Source organism: Terrapene carolina, unplaced genomic scaffold, assembly GCF_002925995.2.
Source record: "Terrapene carolina triunguis isolate 2854851 unplaced genomic scaffold, T_m_triunguis-2.0 Scaffold166, whole genome shotgun sequence".
In the NCBI taxonomy this organism is placed as follows: Eukaryota; Metazoa; Chordata; order Testudines; family Emydidae; genus Terrapene; species Terrapene triunguis.
In genome coordinates, this window is record NW_020664517.1 from 2,247,081 (window position 1) to 2,274,029 (window position 26,949).

At 51.7% G+C, this 26,949-nt stretch overlaps 1 protein-coding gene across 1 annotated transcript in view; it reads right to left on the reverse strand.

Moving 5' to 3' along the window:
* The window catches only part of LOC113406944 (hydrocephalus-inducing protein homolog), a 359,446-nt gene that overhangs the window by 86,805 nt on the left and 245,692 nt on the right, over positions 1-26,949 (reverse strand). Inside the window, 13 exon segments of the mRNA XM_029912029.1 lie at positions 1,300-1,555; positions 3,453-3,626; positions 11,870-12,027; positions 13,856-14,031; positions 16,287-16,312; positions 16,419-16,587; positions 17,297-17,536; positions 19,000-19,149; positions 20,119-20,310; positions 20,469-20,596; positions 22,710-22,846; positions 24,090-24,223; positions 26,285-26,415. Of these exon segments, the coding sequence (XP_029767889.1) occupies positions 1,300-1,555; positions 3,453-3,626; positions 11,870-12,027; positions 13,856-14,031; positions 16,287-16,312; positions 16,419-16,587; positions 17,297-17,536; positions 19,000-19,149; positions 20,119-20,310; positions 20,469-20,596; positions 22,710-22,846; positions 24,090-24,223; positions 26,285-26,415 (2,071 nt within the window).

Sequence of the window (26,949 nt, forward strand, 5' to 3'; positions counted from 1 at the left end):
GGCAGGTGTTTGTCCAGCCTGGGGATTGATAACTACACTTGGAGTACGGCCTTCCAACCGTTGAGCACCCACTTCCCTCCAGGCTTAGTGTTGTGAGTTCTTGAGTTGTGAGGCTGCTGCTCAGTCCATGGCCATGGTAAGGGGGCTCAGGAAGGGAGGAATTTTCTTCCCGTGAGTAGGCAAGGGCTAGGGACAATCGCAGTCCTGCAGTCTGGGGGAGTGTAGGGACTTCTCCCTCCGTAAGCTCTCTCAGGATCCAGACCATGCATTTTTTTTATGTCTCAACCTACATATTTATTAAAAAAAATGCAGGTGCTACTGCCTGTGTAGGGTGTCTGTACCCGGGGTACTGGACTGGGACACTGGAGACCTGGGCCTAGTCCTCATTCTCCCACTGATTTGCCGTGTCACCTCGGGCAAGACATGAAGAGACACGTTTTCAATAGGGCCCTCTCATTTTGGGTGCTTTGGTTTATGGGTGCCCAACTGTCAGAGAGTGGCTGGCCCTCCAAAGGGGTCAGGCGCCCAGCTCCACAAGGGGGAATGACTGATGCACCTCAGGTTAACCTGGGTGCACTTAACTCTCTGAGTAATGGGGAAAATGTCTGCATGGCAAGCAGCAGCCCGTGGCAGCGACTCTCAGAGCCCAGGTCTACAGACTTAGCTCCATGTCCCTCAGACCTGAATTGGAGAGCTACGCAGCACGCACTCACCCACTGACTTCAGCTGGCATGGGGGTGCTCAGACCCCAGGTGTCCAGAGCTGAGCACTCAAAAATGGTGGCTACCAAAATTAGAGGCCACACTTGAAAATTTGGACCTTCAAACTTCTCTGAGCCTCAGTTATTCTTGCTATAAAAGCTGAGCATGACAACGCTGACACCTCACTGCACTAACACAGAGAACACTCTGAGCCAGCTCTGCACCAACACGCAGAATAAAAACTCTTCAGGACGTGTGCGCACATTGCTGGTGCTTAACAAACAACTAACCCCCATCAAACCCTTGGAGAGGCACCTCAGCCCTCACTCCCAGCGCAAGAGTCCTCCCAGCCCCAGGTCTCTCGAGTAGCTAACTTTGCCTAATTCAATAGTGCTTTTATCACCTGGACTAAGCCCCACTAGAGACTAGAACAAGACCACCTGGCTGATTTGTACTTGTGAGTACACAGGTCGAAACCCTAAGTCAGCAGAGATGAAAGCCCAGGGCAGGAACCCACTGGGCCAGTGCAGCTCCAGTGCAGGAGTCATAGTTTCTCACACCCTCTTAGAAGAGCGATGGGCTAATCCCATCTGTTTACTGATGTGAATTCGCTTTCACCTGTGATCCGGTTTGATCCGATTGGTGCTGCTGCTTCTGTGCCTGCGAGGCATGGCCTTCTGACTTCCCCTTGCCTGTTCCTGTGCTGCCCCTGTAGCCCTTGGAGGTGATGGACTGTGGCCCGGTTTTGGTCTCGGAGCTCGGCTGGCTACCCTCCGTGGTATGCTTGGCCAAAGCCTCAACGCTCAGTCTTGTGCTCAGAGCTGTCTGCCCTGCAGAGCCCTCGGAAGACTGACCTGCTAGGATGAAAGAGGAGTTCAGCCTCAGGGGGATCCAATCCGCAGAAGACTGACTACAGCAGTTAGCGTTCCTCAAACTGCCAGGGATGAACACCCTTCTTAATCCAAGTCACTGGAGCTGAACCTGCTGGCATCCTGCCTTTGCCTGCCAGTGGAGCTGACCAGACAAAGGGGGGAGCATGCCGCACTCTCCCAAGGGACGCAGCACAGCACGTACCTTCCCCAGGAGCTGGAGCTCCAGAATGGATTAGGCCATTCAGGCACAAGCTGGCCATTAGCACCAGGGGTCATATCTGATTGCACAGAACACACATTCCTGCCCACGTTTCTGTCACTGTCAAGGGAAAGTGCAAAAGAGGATACGTGGGTTCTACGGCCAGAGACTTTTAGTGCTCAAATGCTATGGTGACGGGCAGTTATAAAAGCTGCGTAGAGAGAGAAATACCGACGTCAAGCAAATAAATGAATGATCCTCTGTCAGACTGTCATTGACTCCAGCGAGACCAGGACTCAATTGCAAGTGGCTCTGTCATTCATTGTTTGTCCAGGGAGATGGACAGCAGAACAGAAAAATCTAAATCAATACCCTTTCCCCCACTGCACCATGAGGAGCAGAACTCAGGGTAGAGGGATTAACATGACTATTTCTTAGAACTAAACCACTCATCCGTCTGCCCCAAGAAGCAAGGAACAGAGGCCAGTGCTCCACCAAGTGGACAGGAGCTGTGCCCCAAAGCAAAGCCCATGACAAACGGGTTAGCACACATAAAGGCCTTTCACAGCAGCTGGCGCTGCTTATGCTGTATCTGTTCCAAGGCTTTGTTCTCCAGGGCTGTCAATGCAGCACCTCTTGCCTGCACCACGTTTGGGCACAAAAACAGTCATGAAAATCATTCCTATTAACCCTCTCTAGCCTGGGGGTCTCCTTGTCCCTCTGCTTGGGATTTTAGTCCTCAAAGCAGGACCCCGTGAGGGTGAGCAACACCCTCAGGCTGCCAGCTCCAAGCTTGCTAGTGTACGCAGCTCGCCAGGTCCCAGGGGAAGGGCACGGGACCTAGGAGCAGGAGTCTAACTGAGAGAATTTGCAGGAGCAACTTCTTTGCACAAAACCTTCAAAGATGTGAAATGAATCCATTTGTATTTTAATATAACTCGCTGTATAACTGACCTGGGGGATTGTGTTTCACACACCCCATGCTCATTACATCACTATCTTTTCAAGCCAATCATTTTGGATCTTAATGGGCACTGCAGGGGACTTCAACTTCAGCAACAAGATATCAGGAAAAGCATTTCTGGATGATCATAGCATGAAGCCTGGGCAGAGTGGCTGTAACCACCCATGAATTAGGGCAATCTCTTAGAAAAGCACCAGAGTGTTTTGCCTCTATTATGAAACGGAATACATCCAGAGCATCACAATGGAATGAAATGCCTAGGTACTAACACCAGAGAAAGAGAGATTTTTAACAGGCAAGAGACATTATAGACTGCAAGTTGGACTTCGCATTACAGGGGATTCGGCACCTCTGAACCCTTATATTCTTCTTGATTCCAAGGCTAGAGATCCGTTATTGTCCAGCACTGCTATTCAACTAGCGGCGGTGATCGAACCGCGAACTGAGAAGATCACTTTATGCTCCAGCTTCTACCATCTGTGGAGCTCCCCAGGGGATTTCATACCCAGACACATCAAAGCTCCCTCCACCCACCCCTGAGGTTACCAAGAGCCCCCGTGGGTTGCTGAAAAGTCTTCACGACAATGCACTAGAGGGAGAAAATGAAGGGAGGGGATGGCAAGGCCATATGATCGAAATTGTGCTGGGGTCATGCCCAGCATTTCTGTGCAGCACGGCTGTCCAGCCTTTGTGCTGCTGAAGGTCTGAGCCCTTACCAGCTTCCTCTGACTCCCGATGTGCCTGCTCAATGGCGGCCCTGATGCACAGCTCCCGTGCGCGAAGCCCCGCGGAACTGCTCCTGTCGGAGAGGGCTTCCAGCACCACAGCGTCGATGGATAGGCAGGCAGCACTGTAGTGTTTGGCCAAGGTGACAGCTGCAGTTGTCTTTCCTTTACAGAAACAAAAGTCTCTGCTGACATTCATGTGTGGTGCATCTTTATCTAGACATTGTATGAGCAAGTGCTTTGAACTGGCCTGGTGTGCGGTTTGTAACCCCTGTGAATAGCAGAGTGATAGCCACTTTAAAAAGAATGGCCAGTGATGCCAATGACGAGATGGATATTATGGGTATGGGCATAAATCCAATCTATCTCACACTGGTTGTATGAAAGGGGATGAATTTGGCCCACTAACTTCAATGGAGTTACATCAGGGATGAGTTTGGCTCAGGGCATCAAACTAACACGTAGTTAAAGAGAGCGCAAATCCCACTGATTCCTCCATGTCAAATTCAGCAGGGATATAAACAGCAGCATCAGTCACACATTGGAGCCAGGCTGGTAAGAAAAGCAGTGTTAGTGGTTAAGTGATATAGCTAGCACCGCTTTGGCACTGAACAGTGTGCAAATAAAACTGTTACTAACCTTTCCATAACTGTTGTTCTTCGAGATGTGTTGCACATGTCCATTCCGATTTGGGTGTGTGCGTGCCCAGAGCACAGCTATCGGAAATTTTTACCCCTAGTGGTATCCGTCAGGTTGGCTCTGGTGCCCCCGGTGGCCCATGCACCTCAGTTTCTTCTTACCAGCCACTCCGAGAACGGGGACAGTGGGTCAGTCTTGGAATGGACACGTGCAACACATCTCGAAGAACAACAGTTACAGAAAGGTTAGTAACCGTTTTTTCTTCTTCAGGTGCTTGCACATGTCCATTCAAATTGGGCTCGGAGTTCAAGGGCAAGCTGACTGTAGCATTGCTTGGCCAAGCTGCGCATCATCTCTGGCCTGTTGAGTAATGACATAGTGTGTAAAAAGAACAGGAGTACTTGTGGCACCTTAGAGACCGTTCTTTTTGCGGATACAGACTAACACGGCTGCTACTCTGAAGTGTGTAGAAAAAAGTATGTACCGAGGACCAGGTTGCTGCCCTACAGATATCCTGAATAAGGACTTGGGCCAGGAAAGCCGCCGCCGAGGCTTGGGACCTCGTAGAATGAGAAGTCAGGTTTGACGGACGGGGAACACCTGCAAGGTCGTAACATGCTTTGATACAGGACATTATCCACAACGAGATTCTTTGAGCCGAGATGGGGAGCCCCTTCATCCTTTTGACTATTGTATGAAGAGTTGCGGAGACTTACGGAACGGTTTGGCCCTTTCAATATAAAACGCCAGGGCTCGTCTAACGTCCAAGGAATGCAAGTGTTGTTCCTCCCCATTTGCATGCAGTTTAGTGTAAAAATGATGAGAAAAATGGGTTGGTTGCAGTGAAACTGAGACACCACCTTGGGAAGGAAACTCAGGTGTGGGAGTAACTGCACCTTGTCCTTAAAGAAGATTGTACAAAGAGGCTCCGCTGTGAGGGCTTGGATCTCCGACACTCTCCTGGCCAAGGTGATTGCCACTAGAAACGCCACCTTCCAAGACAGGTGCAGCAGTGAACATGTTGTTAGTGGCTTGAAGGGCAGCCCCGTCAATTTCGAAAGGACGAGATTCAGATCCCATGCGGGGGATGGATCCCTTATCTGTGGGAATATTCTCTCTAGGCCTTTAAAGAAGCGAATTACCGGCTCATGTGAGAAGACTCACCTATTGTCTATTTTTGGGTGGAATGCCAAGACGGCTGCCAGGTGGACCTTGATTGAGGAGAGGGCGAGGCCCTGCTCCTTCAGAGATAAGAGGTAGTCCAAGATGAGCTGTGGTGAAGCCTCCAGAGGGGACACTCCATGTTGGGAAGACCAGAGGGAGAAATGCTTCCACTTAGTCCAGTAAGTTGCCCTCATGGAGGGTTTTCTGCTGCCCAGGAGGACTTTACGCACCTGCTCCAAACAAACTCGCTCATCGGAGTTTATCCATGAAGATTCCAAGCTTTCAGATGCAAGACACTGACGTTCGGGTAGAACAGTTGCCCAGGGTCCTGGGAGATCAGGTCTGGGTGGAGTAGCAGGCTGACTGGTACCTCCACGGACAGCCGAACGAGTGTGGTGTACCAGTGCTGTCTGGGCCAAGCCAGGGCTATTAGAATAACTCGGGCCCAGTCCTGCTTGATCTTTGTCAGCAACTTGTGAATCAAAGGGATGGGTGCAAAAGCATAAAACTGGTAGGATGACCACGTTAGCAGGAAGGCATTTGTGATGGACCCCGGGCTGTAGCCCCTCAGGGAGCAGAATTGTTGACACTTCCTGTTGGCGCAAGTGGCAAAGACCCCACCTGCGGAAGATGTCCCAGGCGACATCCGGGCGAAGGGACCACTCGTAGTGAGTGGAAAAGAACCTGCTGAGGTGATCTGTGAGCTGGTTTTGTACGCCCGGTAGATAAGCTGCTTGACGCTTGATCACATGAGTGATGAAGAATTCCCATAGACGAGTCGCCGCTCAACAAAGATGGGACGAGTAGGCCCCACCTTGTCTGTTGATGTAACACATGGTTGATATATTGTCCTTGAGAACTGAGATTGTTTTGTTTGTAATATGGGGCAGGAACGCCTGACAAGCTAGGCAGACAGCTCTGAGTTCCCTGATATTGATGTGGACCGAAAGTTCCTCTTGGGACCACAGATCTTGTGTCCTGAGATGTCTTAGGTGGGCTCTCCAACCTAGCACTGAGGCATTGGAGACCAAATGTGCGGACAGTTGACACCTTGTGAAGGACACTTCCTTACATAGCACCCTGTGGACTAACCACCACTCCAGGGAGTTGAGGCCTTGAGGTGGCACACTGAGGACCCTGTCCAGATGATGTCTGGAAAGGGAGTACACTGTGCCCAGCCGGGCCTGGAGAGGTCTGAATCTCAGCCTTGCATGCTGTACTATGTATGTGCAGGAAGTAGGCTTAAACACATTCTAACGGTCGTAGTCAGATGTGCCTGCAGGGAGCGTATTAATGATGAGATTGATCAGAAACGGTCCTCCAGAAGATGGGCTCTTGCCAACGTCAAGCCAAGAAATGCCCCAATGAACTCTATTCTTTGAACAGGCGTTAGGGTTGACTTCTGAACGTTTATCAGAAGACTCAACTTTTGGAAGGTTGATTGTATGAGTGCAATGTCGGACTCCACTTGCACTGGGGACCGGCCTTTGATGAGTCAGTTGTCCAAACACAGGAACACGTGGACTCCTCTTTTCCTCAGAAATGCTGCTATCACTGCCATTCACTTGGTGAAGACTCACAGAGCGGCTGAAAGACTGAATGGCAGGGCTGCAAACTGGTGATGCCCGTGGTTCACCACAAACCTGAGAAATCTTCTGTGGCCCTGAAATATCAAGATGTGGAAATATGCATTCAAGTTGTACAGTATTTGATTAAAATATGACCATGCAAATCATTGTTGCTACCATTGTTATATAATTGCAACAAAACTTATACAAAGTGTGATTCATGGCCAGAAAAGGGTTAAGCATCCTGCAGGATCATTCAACCTTTAGAGACATGTTAGAAAAGTATGCAAATTGTAATTAGGGCCATTCCATGCTAGATAGGCTAGAACTTTGAAATGCAAACCTGTATTGTTAGAGAATTGGAGGTGATACTAATTGTATGTGATTACTTATAGCTTGTAAAATGTTAGCCATGTAAACAGACAGTTCCTGCTGTCACAATAGCTATTGATTCAGAGATCAAACGGGAATATTAACATTTAAATGAACTGTAAACATGGATATTGCTGTGTTCGTCTCTCTTTGAAATGTACAGCAAACCACCTGAGAATGATGGAAAACAAGCAATTGCCTTATGTTAATCTGTATAGATAATTACCCTCGATGCTTAGGAAATGGGTCCACTTCAAAGTCCATATGAGTGCCTATTGTTCACCTAAGGACTCTGAGCTGTCACATGAAGGCCTGAAACTGTATAAAGATGCCTTGGGTTCCAACCCTTTTTATCTCAGATCTGCGTGATGCTTCATGCAGTTAAGCTTACGCCCAAGACTGAGATCTCCAGTCCTAACCTGGAATCACCCTGACTATGAACATTGGACTATAACCTATGGACTATTTCTGAAAGAACTCTTTGCAACGACAAAGATCACCATTTATACTATGAATCTGAATCTCAAGAACTGTACTCATGTCTGTATGTATATTGATCTTTTAACCAATACTCTCTCTTTTATTTTTTAATAAATTTTAGTTTAATTAATAAGAATTGGCTGTAAGCGTGTATTTAGATAAGATCTGGAATATTCATTAACCTGGGAGGTAATGTGTCTGTTCCTTTGGGATTGGTAGAACTTTTTTATATGATGAATAAGATTTTCAGTAATCCTCATCATATTTGACTTGGTTGTCTGGGTTGAGGCCTGAGGCTGGGTTACTTTAAGGGAACCGTGTTATTGGCTTCTGGGTAACCAGAGAGGTATTACAGAGGCTGTTTTGTGCTGGCTTGGTGAATCTAAGTACTGGAAGATCCACCAGCTTTGGGGATTGTCTGCCCCATTCTTTTCAGTTCACCCTAAGTGAGTGACTTCAGTTGGCTCCCCCGGGACTCTGGGTCATGCAAGTCAAGGGCGGCATACCAATCCCCCGGATCTAGAGACGGGATGATGGACACCAGGGAGACCATGCAGAACTTCAGCTTTTCTAGGTATCAGTTGAGTCCACGCAGATCTAGGATCTGTCTGAGATCCCTTGGCTTTGGGGATCAGAAAGTAGTGGGAATAGAACCCCTTTCCCCTTAGCTGTAGTGGAACTTCTTCCACGGCTCCCATCCGGAGAAGCGATTGCACTTCTTGCTCTAGCAGAAGCTCATGAGAAGTGTTCCTGAAGAGGGATGGGGAAGCTGGATGGGAAGAAGGGGTAGAAATAAACTGGAGGGTATACCCCAACTCTACTGTACTCAATACCCAGCGGTCGGAAGTAACCCGTTCCCAGGCCTTGAGGAAGTGGGAAAGGCGGTTGGAGAAGATAGGGGACGGATCCTGGAGCTGTGGGTTTGGTATGCCGTCCTCGAGCACCTCATCAAAACAAGTGTCTCGAGTTGCCTGAGTGGCGTAGGACTGATTGAGAAGGCCTTGTGGAGGAGGAGGATGGAGGTGGCCTGTGTGCGAACCCCCTGTTCCTTCTCCTCCTCTAATCATGACGTGGCTGCTGGGGGAAGTAGCAGCCATATTGCTGGGGCCTATATGGTCTCCTAGGCTACACAGGGTTGTGCAACCCGAAGGACTTCAGTATCATCCTGGAGTATTTAAAGCTGTGGAGCCTCGCATCAGTTTGTTCTGAAAAGAGCGAAGGGCTTTCAAAGGGCAAGTCCTGCAAAGTCTGCTGAACCTCCTGCGGGAGCCAGGATGTCTGTAAGCGTGAGCTCCTGAGCAGCAGAATCAGCCGCATCCAGGCTGCTTGCAGGGAGGCTCTGACAACCGACTTGCCCTCATCCACAAGAACTCCTGCTGATTGTCCTGGGGGAGTCTGTCTTTAAATCTGCTCATCGTCTCCCACATATTAAAATCATAGTGACCCACCAGAGCCTGCTGGTTTGTTATGTGAAGTTGAAGACCTCCCGTTGAATACGCTTTCCTCCCAAGCAGGTCCAACTTTTGGGGGTCTTTTGCCCTTAATGTATGTCCCGTCTGGCCCTGAGGGTCCCTCTCGTTGGTGGCTGCCACCATGAGTGATCCAGGGGGAGGGGGAGAAAATAAAAATTCAGAGCCCTGGGCAGGCACAAAGTATTTCTGCTCAGTTCTCTTGGCAGTGGGTGGGGTCTGCCAGAGGACCTTGATGGACTTCATAATTGCCTCATGCAGTGGAAGGGTGACTCTTGCAGGCATTGTTGCTGCCAGGAAGTCCAAGAAACGTTGGGATGGTTACTCGATGGCCTTTGCCTGTAAGCCCAGATTGGAGGCCACCCGCTTCAGTAAGTCCTGGTGGGCCCTTAAATCGTCCTGAGAAGGAGACAACCCCTTTGACACCACTTCTTCCTCTGGTGACGAAGAAGAGGAAAGGGCACGAAAAGCTGTCCCCACCTCCAGCTCTTCCTCTGCCTGGGGCACCTGTGCCTGCTGATTGGCACTGACTTCGGTACCGGATTGTGCACCGGGTTGTGTGCTGAGTCCAGTGACCGGCTTGGTACCGGGGCCAGCCCTCTCCATGTGTACCAGCTGATGCTTCTGGGGTCCCTCGGTGCAGCACCACGGCGCCCTACTCTCTTATATGACTGAGTAGGAGCACCACGAGCTAGAGCTTTGACTCAGGGGAAAGCCCCAGGGTTCCAGAAAGGCCACTGCGTGGGAATCGATCCCCATGGATCCCGGGGCCAGGCGCTCTGTGACAACATTGCACCTGGTGCTCCCAGTCACCGATGGGCACGGGGAGTGGTGTTTGTAGCGCCGACAGTCCCGTCGGTGCACGGAACAGGGTCCTGAGTCCGACCTTGAAGAGGACCAGGAGCGACGAGGAGCAGGGAGACCACGGTGGTGCCGATTCTCCTGGTGCTGGGGAACAGTGCCGCAGCGATGTCGCAGGTGAAGCGATCAGGATAGGCTTGCCCCTGGAAAGTGGTCTCAGCACCAGTCTGGAACTAGTGTAGACCTCCATGCCACCGGGTGGTGCCGGAGGTGCTGCATCTTGGCTGCCAGGTGATCCTGGTATTGGCAGAGTCAACAAGTGTCTCTCCACCAGCATGGAAGGGACTGCAAATTGGTCAGCATGGTGCTGCAGGGCGGTTGCTCCCTTTGCGGGGTTTGCTGTGGCTGTTGGGAGCGGTGGTTGTTGCCGTGCTGGAGAGGGAGAGCGGCCCGCCCCAGGGCTTGCTATCTTGGTCTCCTTTCTCGCCTCCCTCCGGTGCCGGCGAATAGCTCTTTTCATGGTGTCTATGATGCCTCTTCTATATCATCCGGAGGTGCACTATGCACCAGAGCAGATGTGCTCCGTGCCGAGTCGGATCTCAGCTCTGAGGTCAGTCTTAGCACCGCCTCCATTTGAGTCTCGCTGCCTGGTCCTTTTGCATGCGGGGTTTAAACTCCTGACAGATTTGGCAGCAGTCTGTCCTATGGCCCTCCCCCAAGTACTCGAGGCAGCTCAAGTGTGGGTCACTGGTGGGCATAGGTTTCCCACAGGCGGAGCACACCTTGAACCACAGCGACTGAGGCATGCCCTGATACCAGGGCCGGGGGGAGGGCGGGACCTCCATTCCAAACGTGGAGAGGTGTCCTACTATAACACACTAAAGCTTACTAAAATTAATCTAACTCATAACAACTATTTACAGCTAGATGAAGAGAAAACCACTCTAATGTTTTGCCAAGGGAGAGGGGAGTTTCAACAGCCATCGCGGGCAATAAGACGGAACTGAGGAGCATGGGTTCAGCAGGCCTCTTGTACCGGCACCCGGGGGCACCAGAGCCAACCCGACGGATACCACTGGGGAAAATATTCCCGACAGCTGTGCTCGGGCGCGCACCCACCCAAATCGGAGTGGACACATGCATGCACTCGAAGAAGAACTAGTGTAACTTACACACAAGGCTATGGAAGATGGGAGGGTCTGGGAAAATGATGTCCCTTAGAGCATCAGACAAAGCACCAGAGGAGGCTTTATCTCTAGCCTTCCACTAGCTGCTTTTCTTGTACACGCCTAGCTTCTTCCCCCATGTCAGTGACCCCTGTTTTGCACACCCATGGAATGCCAAATCCGTGCGTCACCATTCACACCTCTCTTCAGACCAGCTGCACTGAGATGTCTTTCCCCACTAGATGGGGTGTAGTTTGTTCTCACCAAGCTGATCCTGGTACAAATTGGGGCAAAGGGTGTTTGTTTGTTATTTGAAAGGAAAATTCAAAGTGCACTCAGGCATAATCCTCCCCAGCTCCCTTCCCCAAAGATGGGGCCCTCCACTTCCAGGGTTTGGAGCTGCCATGTCTGCTCCACTGCGGCCTAGTGTCTGCCAAAAATTCTCCTCCCACCTCTACTAGTGTAATCACAACTAACTCCATTGATGTGAAAGGTGTTATGCTAATGTCAGATAGGGGTAACTGAGGGGAGACTCAGGCCCAACTTCCCATCTCAGAGTGGGACTTTTATTTTCTCCATCTCAGGCCCAGCTACCACCGGTTTGGATCTTAGTCTCCTACCCAGCTCCAGGCCACGCGGTGAAGACAATCAGAAAGAATTTGTCATTGATGTAGCAACTGAGATCATTTTTCCTGCCTTTGCCTTCATCTCCCACCATCCTCCTGGCCAGAAGAGAACAGTCTCTGCACCTGTAAGGGGAGCGCCATGGATTATGATGACAATGCCTCTGCGGTTCCTGGCTGCACGACCTTCTGGAGAGATATCGATGCCAAGGTGGCGTGCGATGGCTCTGGAAATTGGGTTGTTGTCTAGTTCTCCAACAGCCTCTTTGCAGCTGCCATCAATGCTTCGCTGATACTCTACCACAGAGAAACAAGGGGTCAGATGACTCTTCCAGATGCCAGTGTCTCAGAGAATCCTTCCCCATTCCCTAACAGTGCACTCAGTGCTTTGGGAAAGTCCTCAGGAAAAGGACACTCGCCAAGTGGGGACAACAAGGCCTCAATCCTGCCTTCAGCTAAGGGTGCTCAGACATTCCTGGGCGCTCCCTGGTGTCCTCTCAGAACATCATCTCACTGCTGCAAGTGTCCCGGCTGCTGGAAGGTAAGTGAACAGGGTGACAGAGCGGGGAACGAACAGCCAGTCTGTCGGCCATAAACACTCAAATGGTTCTGCCTGCTCTGTCACACCCCAATACACCCCACTATCCAACAGCACCACAGGAAATGACATCACACTGACTGCCTGGCAGCACCTGTGGATTTGATCCCAGGGGGTATGAAGTATAATTACCAGGCACATAGCAACAGACATTTAATGCAGTCATAACTCTGGGGATTGAACGTGTGGACCAAGCAAATAATTTGCTATGGGAGTCAGACTGCTGAGGCCCTGCAGGAATCCTCTGCAGTTTAATGATCTCCAGCAGAGAGCTGTTTTCCTCTTCTGCTCAGTCAAATGGTTAAGAAAACACAACACAGGGAGATTTGACTGTGAAGGTTATTTTCATGGCCCTTTTATGAATCGACTGCAGTGTTTGCAAACAATCATTTGCTTCTTTACAGCTCCCAGCTTCTTCCCTTACTAGCCCTCTGAGTGCCAGGCACCTTGGCTCGTGACACAGTAAGCAGCTGTCACACACATGACAGTGACAGAGCTGCCCTTGCTGGAATGCTCTGGACTGCCATGCAGGAGACCCACACTCAAATCCTGGTGGTGGGCTCAGTCTCCAAGTGTCCAGAGCTGAGAATGATGGCGAAGCTGGGCACTGGCAGGGAAAAGCACCTCCCATGCTTCAGTAGTGACCTTTCTGGTCAACAGAGAAGTGGTGATATGAGGGAGTGAGGCAGGAGTTTCAGACTGCCCCCCAGAGTCAGTGGCAACGTCCACTGTAAGGAGAAGGGGAGTTAACATGAAGCAAATGGAAGGATCCTGAGGGGTCCAGCTGAGAGTCTGGGGACCCTGTTCGGGGAAAGGAAAGGATCCCAGACTACCTTACATGGGTGCAAAACCACAGATCTGAGAGGGTGCGGATTTTGCACAACCAGAGAAAAAAATCCCGCTCCGCCTCCACAGCCAGGGAGGAGCCTGGGTGCAGTAGGATGGGTGTGGTTCTGTGGAGTGAGGGGAAGGCAGGATTTTGGGAGCTCACTCAGGAGATCCTCCTGTTTTTGTGCACAGTGGAGCAGGGCCGGCTCTGGCTTTTTTGCCGCCCCAGGCAAAAAAGCCTCCCCCCGCCCCCCCCCGCAGGGGAGGGTGGCGAGCCCCACCGGGGCTCCGCTCTCCCCGGCGGCCAGAGGCAGCGCCGGGGGGAGGGCGGCGAGCCCGGTCGCGGCCCTGCTCTCGGGCCGGAGCGCCGCGCCGCCCCCCTCCAGGTGCCGCCCCAAGCACCAGCTTGCTGGGCTGGTGCCTGGAGCCGGCCCTGCAGTGGAGCTTGGAGTGGCAGGGCAGAGTGGGCCAGGCTGAGGCCAGTGAAACCATTGCCCCACGGATCCACTGGCCATCACCCCCGTGACCCTCCAGCCTGGCAACATAGGCATGACGTAGAGGAGAGGATTTGAGGATTTCAGAAGGTGACAGCTTAGGAGGCCAAGTCTGCAGTGAAATGATTGAGGGAATACACGAATCCTCTCAGGGCCATTCCCACCGTGATGCATGGTGAACTGCTGGAGAGCTGGGAGTGGTTACCTAGCCCCTGTCCTTTTTCAGCACCTTCCTCCTCCTCCTCCTCCTCTTCCTCCTGCTCGAATTTAGACTCCACCTTGTGAGAACGGCTTTCCTCAAACACAGAGATGGAGGGAAAGATGGTGATAGTGGTGGAGGCAGTGCGCGTGGTCCCAGAAGGGTTTTGCTTCATTCTGCGCTCGGAGAGAGATGGGTTCTCTTCATCATCTACTCAAGGGGAAGGAGAGGGAGGAAGAGGAGGGAAGGGAGGAGAGATTGAGTGCAGGAAGACAAGGCGGTACTTGGCTATTCACCATTTGACATTTGTTATTGCCTTGCTGTACAAGCTAGGTTCAGGCAATGCCTAAGCCACATGCAGTCCACTGCCCCTGGGGGAATTTCACCTCATGGCTTTTCCTCAAACAGCTCTCTTTGACTAGGGACTCTTTGTGGTCAATCACATAATATGATTTCTGCCTCAGTATCGGGTGACTGAAACTTTCACAGCTGGAGAGCAGCTAGTACAAAATGATGAAAGCACATAACAGCCCTTGCAGCAGGAATTTTTGGTCAAATGTTCATTGGGCATGTCTACAACTACTGCAGTAATTACTGGAGTGGTTCATGGCCACACTGCCCTTCTTCTGTCGGTGGTGTGTGTCCTCGAGGGGCAGTGTGGGGGGCTGAGAGCCTGGGCTCCCCCCCGGAAGCTGGGCTGCTCCCGGGGCTCTCAGATCCCTGCTCGGGAGCCCAGGTGCTCTCACTTCCCGCTGCCGTGCTCCCTGCAGGGGGCGTGGAGTAGAGAGCGGGGTGGGGGCAGCCCTTGGGCTCCTGGCAGGGAATGGGGAGCCTCGGGGAAGCCAGGACCCCAGGGGGCAGCCCGGCTTGGAGCGTGGTGGGTGCAGCCTGGCAGGGAGCCTGGGGGAAGCTGGACTCTAGCTGGAGCTCCTCCCCCACAGCTTTCCTGTTTATTTCATGGCTGTAGCATGGAGCTGTGAAAGTGACGAGAATGACAGCCAACAGCGGGTGTAAGTAACCCGCAGTGTCCACAGGGACACTGCGTTGGCCTAACTACTCCGACATAAGCCCCACGCCTCTCGCGGAGGTGGCGTTCTGATGTCGCTGAGGCAGGGCAGGAGCAAGGGTGGAGTGTGTACGCTGACACGGTTAGGTCAACATAAGCTGCTTTATGTCGACCTAACACTGTTACGTAGACCAAGCCATAGGTCTGTGGACATCTCCATTCAGACCCATCAGTTGTCCATGTATTCACAAGTAATAAATAATACAATCCCGGGAAGAACAGTGAATTAGATCAGGGCTTTCATTTGCAAACATTCACACCAAGCTTTTAAAACTACAGAGCTCTATTTTTTGTATACGTTAGAGTTTGATTTATTGCCTAGAAAGCTTCACTGTCCAACCATGTAGAGCAAATCAGCAAGTAAAATAGCAGGCAGGTGTAGAGTGAGCATGCTCAGAAATCTGACCTCATACGTGCTTCTCAGCCTTTTCTATGTTTATAACTAATTCCTGTTTAACAGACCAGAGGAATTTGGTGCACACAGAGCAATCAGCCACCAGCTGAACTGAAAAGCAGTGCTCTTCACGGTGTGAACATAGTGGGGAAATACATGCACTAGATTGCTAAAGCCTGCTGGCCTGTATTTCTCATGCACTTGCAGTGTGGTAGTGACTCATTACCTGTAACTGCACATGGTTCAGGTAAGTCTCTGTTGAGAGATGTGTTGTGTCCTATCATGTGAGAGGCAGGGCTCTTCCTCCACAGCCAGGGAGGGGCATGGATGGATGCAGTAGGATGGGTGTGGTTCTGAAGAGTGAGGGGAAGGCAGGATTTTGGGAGCTCACTCAGCGGATCCTCCTGTTTCTGTGCACAGTGGAGCTTGGAGTGGCAGGGCAGAGTGGGCCAGGCTGGGGCCAGTGAAATCATTGCCCCACTGATCCACTGGCCATCACCCCCGTGACCCTCCGCAACATAGGCATGATGTGGAGGAGTCTCTTGTACAGGCGGTCAGACTAGATGATCACAATGGCCCCTCCTGGCCTTTGAATGGACGAATCTATTATTTAAGGTAACAATGGGTGGGAAGAGCCAGATCTGGGTGGGCATGAAAAGAATCCATGAAATCCCATCACTGGGGCTCTGGCTCCAGCACTACACAGGAGTCTAAAGGGCTGGATTCTGCTCTCAGTCCATTACACTGCAGTCCAAGGGGGGAGTGACAGCAGTGGTGATGTACACTGAGCAGATGGGGCCTACGGCTCCTCTCATAGCCTGTAAATCAGGAGTGACTCGTCAGAGTCCACGGAGACCCACCAGTGTAAGTCAGAGCAGAACTGGGACCAGTGAGGGAACGGCTGGCTGCTGCAGACAAGGCCTGCTATAGAAGGCCAGCTAGTACATAGTTTCCATGCGGATACCTGGGTTTCCTCCACCAGCGTTTGCACTCACATTTAGCCTTGGGGAAAATCCTAGACACAGCTAAGGTCAATGCTGGACAGTTCTGTTCCTTGAAAGTCTAGAACAAGCTGCCCTTTGTTTAGAGTCCTCACCGTTCTCTTGGCCTATTGCCTCCATCATTTTGGCCTTAGCTTGCTCATCTGGAATCCTCTTCTGGTCTTTGTAATACTCCAGCACCTCCGGAGGCAGCTTCTCACCTGGGATGCGAGGGGGCAGCAGCAGGGTGTTATGGGAATCGTAGCCCTTCAGCATCCGCAAAATCTGTGGCCAAAAAGAAGAGAAGCCACAGGCATAGGACACGCTTCCAGGAATCCATTCCCTCCTCCCCCAGGGTGCCTCAGAGAGAGCCCAGGGGTCTCTCATATCCTCTCTTCCTTCTCCTCTCTCCCACAAAGGCCACGCGTTGTAGAGACCTCCCCTCTAACTGATCTGGGCTGGCCACATACCCCTCTGCAGCCCATCAGCACAGCTGCCTGCATGTGCCGGATGGAGCTACAGAGTAACATGAGGTGCTGGCCTGCTAGGGCTGGACCACAGCCTCCTGCCCCCAGGGGTAAATCAAAGTCAACCTGAGACCCGCTGTGACACCATTCACTTGAAGCCTGCCCCTGGCCCTACGATTCAGTGTGAAAGGTCTCCCACCAGCTCCAAATTGCTCTGCCAGGAGGCGCTGGTGCCACAGGGCAGTGGAGGAGGGAAGGGAGCATGTCTCTGGAATAGTACACGGAGGGAGGGGTTTGTGGGACTAGTGAGTGACTCCAACAGGGATAATCCGTGGGAGTTGGGAAGCAAGCAATGAAATGCAGCTACTCCTCGAAGCCAGCATCCCAACTGCTGGCCCTTTGGGCTCTCTGCCTGGTTCGCCTCTAGTGCTTGGTCCCACTTAATAAAGAGTTGGAACTTCAGGAACTCTGAAGTATTCTGAGGTTTTCAGTGACAAGGGGAGTGCCCGGACTCCCTCTCCTCTCACCCTCTCCTCAGTCAGATACTGCTGGTCAAACTCCAAGGAGTAGAACTCAATGGGGAACTTGCATGGGTTCTTCACTACCACCTCTGCCTCATCCCCCACACCATACGGCAGCAGGGGCCCCAGCTCCAGCACTGAGGGTGTGAACTCCAGCCGTGGCTCCAGACCGTATCCAGAGACAAGCAACAGCAGCCGCTCACTGCTCTGGGAGATGTGCACCGTTAGATGGTTGCTGTAGAACCTCTGGGAAGAGAGAGAGAAACCCGTAGGATTCCTTCATGCCCCTTGCTCCACAGAAACACACAGGGCCCAAGTGCACCACTGGCCTATGCGAGATCAAGGCCCCAGGGGCCAATGAAGCTGCACACATTTACTTACATCACCGGTGAATTTGGCCCGTATCTCAGTGTATTTGCATTCAGGCCCCAGGTGGTTCCAGGACCCAGCACTATATCTGGGTACTTGGATAACAAAGCCAAGATGATGTTTTGGGTGATTTCATCCTTGTCCTTGGTGAATGCACAACACAAAACCAGTGGGGAAACGAGGTGTATCCTTAACAGAAAGGTTCAAATGACACACAGTGTGGAGAATGACTCACCTCTTCCTGAAGCAGCACTCGCTGGATCACGCCACCTGAGCATAAATGCCGGGCAGCCCTGCCTCAGAGCAGGGCGAGACCTATGGGAGGGTGGATCAGCCTGCATCTGCCCACCTTCCTCTGAAGCATCTGGCACTGACCACTGTCAGAGACAGGCTACCAGGCTCGATGGCCGTTGGGGTTTCCCCCCTTCAGGGGACAGTTCTCTTAGAGGCAGCCCTGATGGGGAGTCTAGGAGAAAGGTGGGAAGGCTGCTCCCAGGGTGATGGGGCAGCTCTCCCAGTTATAAAAGCCACAGGAAGGGGATCATCAGGGCCGTCCCTAGCAGGGTGCAGGGCCTGGGACAAATCAGCCTCTATGAGCCCCCCTTAACATTTTTATACAGGTGAAATCTGGTGTGTGGAGGGGACACCAATGCTGGGGGGCGAGGGACGATGGAGGGTCACAGGGTTGCACCTGTGCTCGGGGCGAGGGGGCCCCCTATGCTGCGGGGTCCCAGAAAAGGGAAGGGGCTGGGGCGGAAGGGCACTGGATGGGGTCAGCCTGGCACTGGCGTGTTCTGGCGGCACTAGGACGCTGGCGCGGTGGCGGGCGACACTGGGAGCGGGCGGGGCAGGGCGGAGCGGGGCGAGCTGGGGTCACTGCTGCTGCTGCCGGAGACTGAGCCCAAGCCTCGTGATGCCGAGCAAGAAAGAAATACAACGCGCACTTCCCGCCAGTGAGTGCAGGCCCGACTCCTGCTGCTGGCGCCAGGCGCACTGCTAACCCCTAGCCCCATCCCCGGGCCAGCCTGGCCCCCCAGGCACTCCTAACTCCACCTCACCATGCTGGCCTAGGGCACCCCACACGACACATGCACACTGAAGCAGGGGGGCCCACAAAGCACAGGGCCCAGAGTGGTCGCCCTGATTCACCATACCCAATGGGGGTCATAGAGAAGTGGTAAGATAGCAGGACTTTGCACTCGGGTAGTACTGTTCACCTGTAGATCTCAAAGCTCTTTACTGAAGGGAGCACAAAGGGGGAAACAGAGGCACCAACCCTGGGTTCTCACCACCACAACACCCCGCCTCCCCCTTCTTTGGTAATTACTAGACGATCTCACCTCTTCCACTGGCGCAAACTTGACCTGCACATTGAGTCGCTCCCCTGGAGCCAGCATTCCAGATGAGGGGATCATCTCAAAGATGTGGGGCTTTGATTTGAATTCCTGACGCAGCCTCCGCCGCAGACTGGCTGGCAAGTGTTTATCCACCTGATCGCCCAAACCCAAACGATTAGCTCAGACCCTGAAACACTGCTACAGCCCCAGCCTCCCTAGAACACGGACCAGCCAAGTAGCCAGTCAGAAACAGCTGTTTCAATTAGCCAATGAGAAACACAGAAGCACGTTACAGTTCAGGCTGGGGATGAAGAATGACAAGGAGATGGCCAGGGAATTAGTAGAGAGACAAGGCGCTAACAGATGACAAGTTCCAGACAATCAGAGCCAGCTCCAATTACCCAAGTTCTAAAACCACGTTACTCTTGCTGATAGTTACAAGAAATAAACAGTATGGGTGGGAACTTCAAAACAGAGGAGGGGATGCTGAGAACAGGTCTTCTCCCACCTCCTCCCCCATCTCCAGCTGAGCAATTCCTCCTCTTCTCTCCTCTCTCTAAGTCCCTTAGTGCAGGGACCAGCCGTGGCTGAGGAGGGCTGCATGAGACTTTCTTCAGAGCTCACCGATGCTGGCCCTTGCTTCGCTACCAGAGGTGCTGCAGAGTATCATTCCCTCTTCCCACAATCCCCTGGGCAGCCTTGTGCTCCCTGTGTCTCCTGGCCTGAGGAGTGACGCATGCGGCTCAGGAATCAAGCACGTTCCTGTTTGCAGAACAGAGCATGAAAGGGCGCTAGGCTGTCCCATGATGTTCTTAAAAAGGGAATTCCCACTTGGCTCACAGCTTTGATATTAGCAGCTCAAATGTATCAGCTCAGCAAATGTCATCAGCTGTTTGCCTGTTGGGTCTTAAAATGCACCCAAGGCCTAGTAAGCTGACTGTATTGCTGGAGCAGGCTGGTACTCTGCTGTAGGTCCTGGATCTGCAATCCTTACTCACTGAGTCACTACTGAGGGAAGTGCTACTCTGTGCAGAAAGGATTGTGGAACTGAGGCCTGAGGGCACAAAGGGGAGCGGCAGTAAAGGAAGGAGGCAGGGACGTCACTGGCTGTCTTTGCTTTACCTTTTTGATGCGCTCATTGCTGGTGACGAACCATTCGCAAGCGACCTGCAGCTGATTGTGGAGCTGGATGGTCTCCACCTGGCACTGCCCACACTGGACGGAGGAGAAGTCCAGCTTGTGGCTGGAGATGCAGAGCGAAGGCATGGTCACCTTGGCACGAAGGCAGATGTGAAACGTCGGGCCAGCCACAACCTGAGTACACAACACAGCCCCCGGTGAGAAGTCTGGAGGAGAACTAACTGCAGACTTCAATCGCGACAGCCTGGGGAAGCCGGGCTAAGAGAGTGACTCAAACCTTTACCAGCAGGGGATGCAGAGTGAAGGCTACGGGGCTGGAGAATACCTCATACCTTGATGGGCAGGAGCACTTCCACATCTCCCAAGGGCAAGTTGGCACTGCGAGGATCAAACCGTACTTCAAACGTTTCTGTCTCACAGTAGGGCAGGTTCTTCACGCGGTCCAGTTCTACGCTGAAACCTTGAACAACAGATAACAAAACCACTTAGAACCTAAGGTCTGCAGAAATCGTAGTGTAACTACGCCTCGCAGCTGTCACAATACAGCCCTCCAGAACTTACTGGTGACAGAGTGACGGAGAGCAGATCCCTCTGCTCCAAAAGCATAGGTACCAGAGGGAAAAGAGAATCTCCACTGGCTGAAAGCACTAGGGCCTATGACACAGCCGGGGCGGCTCCAGTCACCAGCGCACCAAGCGTGTGCCTGGGGTGGCAAGCCACGGGGGGCGGTGTGCCGGTCGCCATGAGAGCGGCAGTCAGGCAGCCTTCGGCGGCATGCCTGCGGGAGGTCTGCCGGTCCCACGGTTTTGGCGGCAATTCAGCGGTGGGTACGCCGAAGGTGCGGGACCGGCGGACCTTCCACAGGCATGCGGCCGAAAGCCACCTGACTGCCGTGCTTGGGGCGGCAAAATACATAGAGCCGCCCCTGGACACAGCACAGCAGTTCTGATTCTACTTAGTAGAAACACACACACACTCTATGCATCCGAAGAGGTGAGGTTTTTACTCACGAAAGCTTATGCCCAAATAAATCTGTTAGTCTTTAAGGTGCCACCAGACTCCTTGTTGTTTTTGTAGATACAGACTAACACGGCTACCCCCTGATACTTGACACACACACACACACACACACACACACACACACACACGTTCATTATAAGACAGCAAAGCTGAGCCAGTGTGAACACTTGTACACATCCTGGCTAGTCTCCTGAGTTTCTCATAGTTGGGGATTTATATGAGTGATCCCTGTTATTGCAAAGAGCAACTTTACGTACAAAGCACTGCATATCAGAGTGTGGAAATGCAAGTCACTATTCAGCCAGTAAAGCACCAGAAACCCCAACCCACAATAACGGAGCACAGGAGAGACCCATCTGCTCTGCATGTACGTGGGCAGGCCCCCTCACTTTGCTCTTCAGCATCCCAAGTGTTTGGAACAAGTTACTGAGCTGCTGAAATCCCACCTATTCTGACTCTCTTCTGCAGAGATTCCAAATCAGCAGCTCCCTACCAGACACCCCAGAGGTGGCTTTAAGGACCTTTCTCCCAGCACAGTCACTGCTTTCTAACAGGACTTGGCTAAGAACTGGTTGACCCTGTAATTTTAAAGCAAAACGTTGAAAACAAACACCCAGACGTTCTCATTAGTGTTATAAAAGGGGATGATTATTTACTGTTGGTAGCACTGGAGCAGTGAGGGCCCCTAGTGACATATCAGAACCTCATTGTGCTAGGCACTGTACATACACAGAACAAAGTAATCAGAGCCTGGCATGTGAGTCTAAAACGCAGGTTTAATAACAAAATAAGCGCTGTGCTCAAGTCTGCCATGAATGAGGTGTGTCGGTGTGCTCCCATGCTGCAAACCTGCATTCCAGCTATCAGACGGAGGGAGCCCAGGCCACAGGCCAAGCTGCAGCAAGGGGAGGAAAGAAGGAGCTGACTGCAGCAGCATCTAATTCCCTAATGACTGATCCCTGGAGAAACACTGACACTGATCATAAAGGATGACTCTGAGCCCAATCCTGCTCCCATTAAAGTCAACAGTAAAGCTTCCATTGATAACTTAGGGAGCAGGAACAGACTTGATAGAGTCTGGTCTAGATTCTCTCCTGCACTCAGAGCCACTCAGCCCTGGGAGTGGGCTTAGGGGCTCCTCTTATTTATGCCAGTTGGCTATGATCCCTATGGGACCATCGGCCAGCTGAGAATCGAAGGAGCACAGACACGCTCCAACTTTTCCCCACCAACAGGGTGTGTGGGCGGGGCATTGGCTAGGAGCTGGTATGCTGAGAGCTGCCCTGCACCAGGGGAACCTGGCTCTCTGTCCCTCCAGCTGAAGTAAGAGTTGGCAGAAAGGCAGCTGGTCGAGTGGCGCATGGGGTGAGCGTTACTGGACAGAGGAGAGCGTAAGAAACAACAAGCCCCAATGGGAAGAGGTGGGATTTCCCATAATACCTCTGCACATTCACCAGATTTTGAACTATTGCATCAGACTGAGATGGTTCATTCCAACTTTGATTCCTGCTGCCATTTAGTTAAAGCCCACATAAGCATCTCATCCCCATTACCTGTATCATGCAGGGCCCGTCTGTCTGCATGGAAGGATACAGGGAACTGGCTGGTGTTGGTGATTTTGACAATGTGAGTTCGGATGTTACCAAGAATGATGTAGCCAAAGTCCAAGATGTATTCAGGCAGCTGAGCTCTGAAAGAGTTAACGAGAGCTCAGTTTCAGTCACAGCCTCCTGCTCAGCTGAGCTGCATTTTCAGAGAGGAGCAAGTCCCGTGGTTATAGCACCATTCACTGCTTTGAAAATTCAGCCCTAAGTGCCTAACCCCAGGTCTAAATTCCCAATGATGTGTCATTAACAGCTTGTCTACATGGGCAGCAGTGCATGATTTCTAAAGTACACCAATGTGTTGCATGCTAACTGGCCCATGTGGAGCCTGCTGGCGTGAACTAAAAGGTCCCTAGTGCATATGAACGTAATGCTGGGTCAGCCAAAATTGCTTCAATACATTTCAGTGAAGTTTCTCTGCACTGTAACCACGTTTCACCCATGCCAACGCCCTTAGAATGCAGCACTCAGCCCCTAGATAGGAGGTGAGGCTCTTCCAAAGCAGGCCCGTTCCTCGTTGGTGCTAGGGCTGCAATTCAGGAAGGCAGCACTATTCTGGAGAGCACTAAAGCATACCAGTAACCCTACGCACATGCTTAGGTGCAGGTGAAGTCAAAAGCACAAGCATGTTCCTGAATCAAGGTGTAGCCGACCAGGGGAGATGTCTTTGTCTCATTCAAGGAGGGGTAATGAGAAGACTTGTTGGTCTGTGCACCCCTGTGATCCCACCAGTAGCCAAGCTCCTTGGGCTAAGTCTTGTCCAGTTGATATCTGTGTAATTCCCAGTTCCTAAACTCAGCAGTGAAACATTTTCCTGCTGTTATGCCCAGTCTGGTCAGCTTGTCATGTGAAGCCTTCTGCTCCATGGCCCATCAGCAGCAATGGTTATTACCCAGTCTGAACTGGTTTGATGGTCTCTGGCTGCTGCCAGTAATGATGCATTAACCTGGCAAAAGGCAATTTGACTTTAATAAATTTGACTGACTCTGCTGGGCTGAGAGCTGGAGACAAAACCAGCCCAGCAACACCAGGAAGATGGAATTGCTGAATCTTTTGCAAGGAATGCTACACATTCCAACCAGCGAGCTGCAGAGGGTCCTGAAGGAGTCGGAATCGGAACCAGTCCTGAATTCCAAACTCTGGCACTGGGAGGTGCTGAGCACCTGCAGGTCCCAGCAATGTCAGTGGGAATTGAGGACACTCAGCAGCTCGCAGGAGGTGTGCAGCATCCCACAGGAACAGGCCTTGCTGAGGTGCAGAGCTATTGCCACGTGGTTCTGTGGATGCAGGCACCCTGCACAGGCCAATAGGCAACAGGCCCTCACTAACTTGACAAGCTTTCGGCGAGCACGCTGGCTGAGGGTGGAGTCCTCCGTGGGATCAGAGATAATAGCTTTCTGCTGCTCCAGGGCATGTTCTTGTATGAGCAGCCGCTCCACTTCCATCTGCAGCCAAGTGTCAAACTGGGGAAAGCAAAGAGAGTAGCTGGTCAGCAGAAGCCCTCTAGATCAGTGCTTCTCATAGGACCGGCAATTTTTTTTCCCAATGTGCCAGGGACCGGTGCCATATTATTATCCTATTCGACGCTCTTATGAGGAAACTCGCCGCGGACCGGCAGCCGATGGCTTGCGGACCGGCACCGGTCCGCAGACCACCACTTTGAGAAGCACTGCTCTAGAAAGCACAAGCTCTTCCCGGAAGGCAGGCCCCCATTCTCATTGTGTGCAACCTCTGTCATCCCTTCCACAAGGCAAACACCTGTCTCACTGCTGAGTCTGGATGTAGCTCCCCACCAGTCTCCCTACAAGTGTGACAGCGGTGCAGCGCAGTAGCGTAGAAACTTCATACATCCATGGAAGGGTTTTTCTGTCGATGTAGGTAATCCCCCTCCTCGAGCAGCAGCAGGTATGTTGACGGAAGAACTCTACCATCGACCTAGCCATGTCTACACCGGAGGTTACGGTGCTTGAGGGGGTGATTTTTTTCACACCCCCAAGTGACGTAGTGAGGCTGATCTAATTTGTAAATGTTGATCTGGCTGTAGTCTACCAGCAAGCCACCTTGCCTGGAGATAGCATAAGAGATCAGTCTGGTAAATGACCTGGTTTTCTGTCTGGCTAGTCAGAATTAAAAACTGAGTAGCCAGGCAAATATACAGGCCAATTACCAGACAAGACAGGAAACTTTCAATATTCCAAGCACCTGTCTGTCCCCGGTGGAGGACTGGAATGCACTATATGGTCACTATTAAAGAGAAATGCAACAGGCCCCTACAAGGGAGGACCACTCCAATCACTGATACGGGCTGGACTGTAGTAAATCTGCTGGCAGAAGGGTGAACACCTGTCTGTCTAACACAGCTAATTGTGGGAGTACAGATTTAAGGTGTGATATGATATGATACAATGTAATGCAATTTTATGTAGGTTTTCCCACCCAGGGAACTATTTTAAATGCTCTTTGCCATCGCCATGAGTCTATACAGAATATGGACTGCAATGCATTGAAAACAGAAAGATCCAGGAACGTAATGATAATCTAGAATTCAACTGAATATCATTACAGAGACCTGAGGGAATCGAGCTACTGATGAGTGGGTATTTGTTGGAGTGGAAAGTCCCACCCAGAGTTGTTTATAACTTCACATTAACCGTTGGGGAGAGGATGAGAAAGAGAACAAACCACACATGACAGATATGAGTCATGTCACTTCATGCACGTCTGATGCTACCGTGATGAGCATGGTTATAAGAACATACATAAACAAGACTCTGGAATAGATTCGACTGGAGACTCAAATGGTTCAGTTCTCTACGATCAGGTGAACCTAGAAATATTGGGTCTGAGTAGGACACATAGCCCTCCCCACATCAGCAACCAGCTAAATCCCCATTACCAAACATTGACACCGCCCCAAAGGTTTACCAGCGCTTTACACTGCGGAACGAAGGCATGCTCCCAGCCGGGAAGAGCCACTGCCTGAGCTAATTGAGTACAAGATATCCAAGCTAGCAGAGATCACCTGTCATACGGTACTTCCTTTCATAAGCTTCCAAATGCTACACACCAGTAGCATGCTGAGTGTTGTGCTGCACCAGGCACCTAGAGAACCAGGCACAATGTTTATGCCTTTGTCTCATCCCTCTCTTGGCTGTGCACTTCTTTGGGCTCAGCCCTACAGTGTTTACTTGCAGCTAGTCCTACTGGAAGTCAATGGGACTACTCAGGTCAGTATGGGCTGCAGGGTCAGGCCGTGTATTATTGAGATTGTTACATTTTCTGAAGAGCATTATCTAATGCAGCTACAGTAGTTACAAACTGTAGGCACGTTCACCTTGGCAGGTGACTGTGGTGGTGGATAACCTACCAGGGATGCAGCTGCAGTGACACAAACTGGATACGGTGCCAGTCACCCCGTGGAGGTGGGGGCATTCAGAGTCAGTACAGGCCAAAATAAGGGTGGCTGCAGAGAGGTGTAGCCAGGGCAGCAGGAAGCACTTAAAGGAAACAGCAGCCTTTCTTACCATGGTGCCAGACTGGTCCATGGATGGCTCTGCAGCCATTGCATCTGGGTGGCCAAGTGCCTCATCTCTCTGAGTCTCTCCTTCTATTCTTTGTTTTGCCTCCTTGAGGATATTCTCATACCTTTCATTTCCTGAAGGAGGAACCAATGGGTGGTCAGGAAATAAGCACGGGTTATAGCCAGATTCTACCCCAGTTATACCCAGGAAACCTCGCTGAACCCTACCATGGCCCCCCACCTCTGAGACCCACTGAGGAAAATGCAGTGACAGTCCATACTTCCTTCCCTACAGATTAGCTCTCTCCTCCTGCAGCTCTGCCATCAGTTCTGTTCTCTCCCAATTAGTTCCAGTGCTTATGATCTTTGCTCAACCTCTGACTTTCTTCTTAAAACTCCTCCCCTGTTTCTGTCCTCCTCCCTTCCCATCTAGGAACTTGCTGGTTCCTTCATAATCAAAATAGATACAACTGGCAAGAGCTCCTCCCCTGTCTTCTCCATCCCCTTGCCTTTCCCCTTCCCCATCTTCCCCCCGTCTGACTCTTCTTGTCCCTGGCTCACCTGATTCCCCGTACTGATTCCCCCCAGATCTACCTTGCCGACTCCATGTGTTTGCACAACAGTCACTGCCTCTCAGTCTTGCTGTCCTGCCTCCAGCTCAAGCTAAGC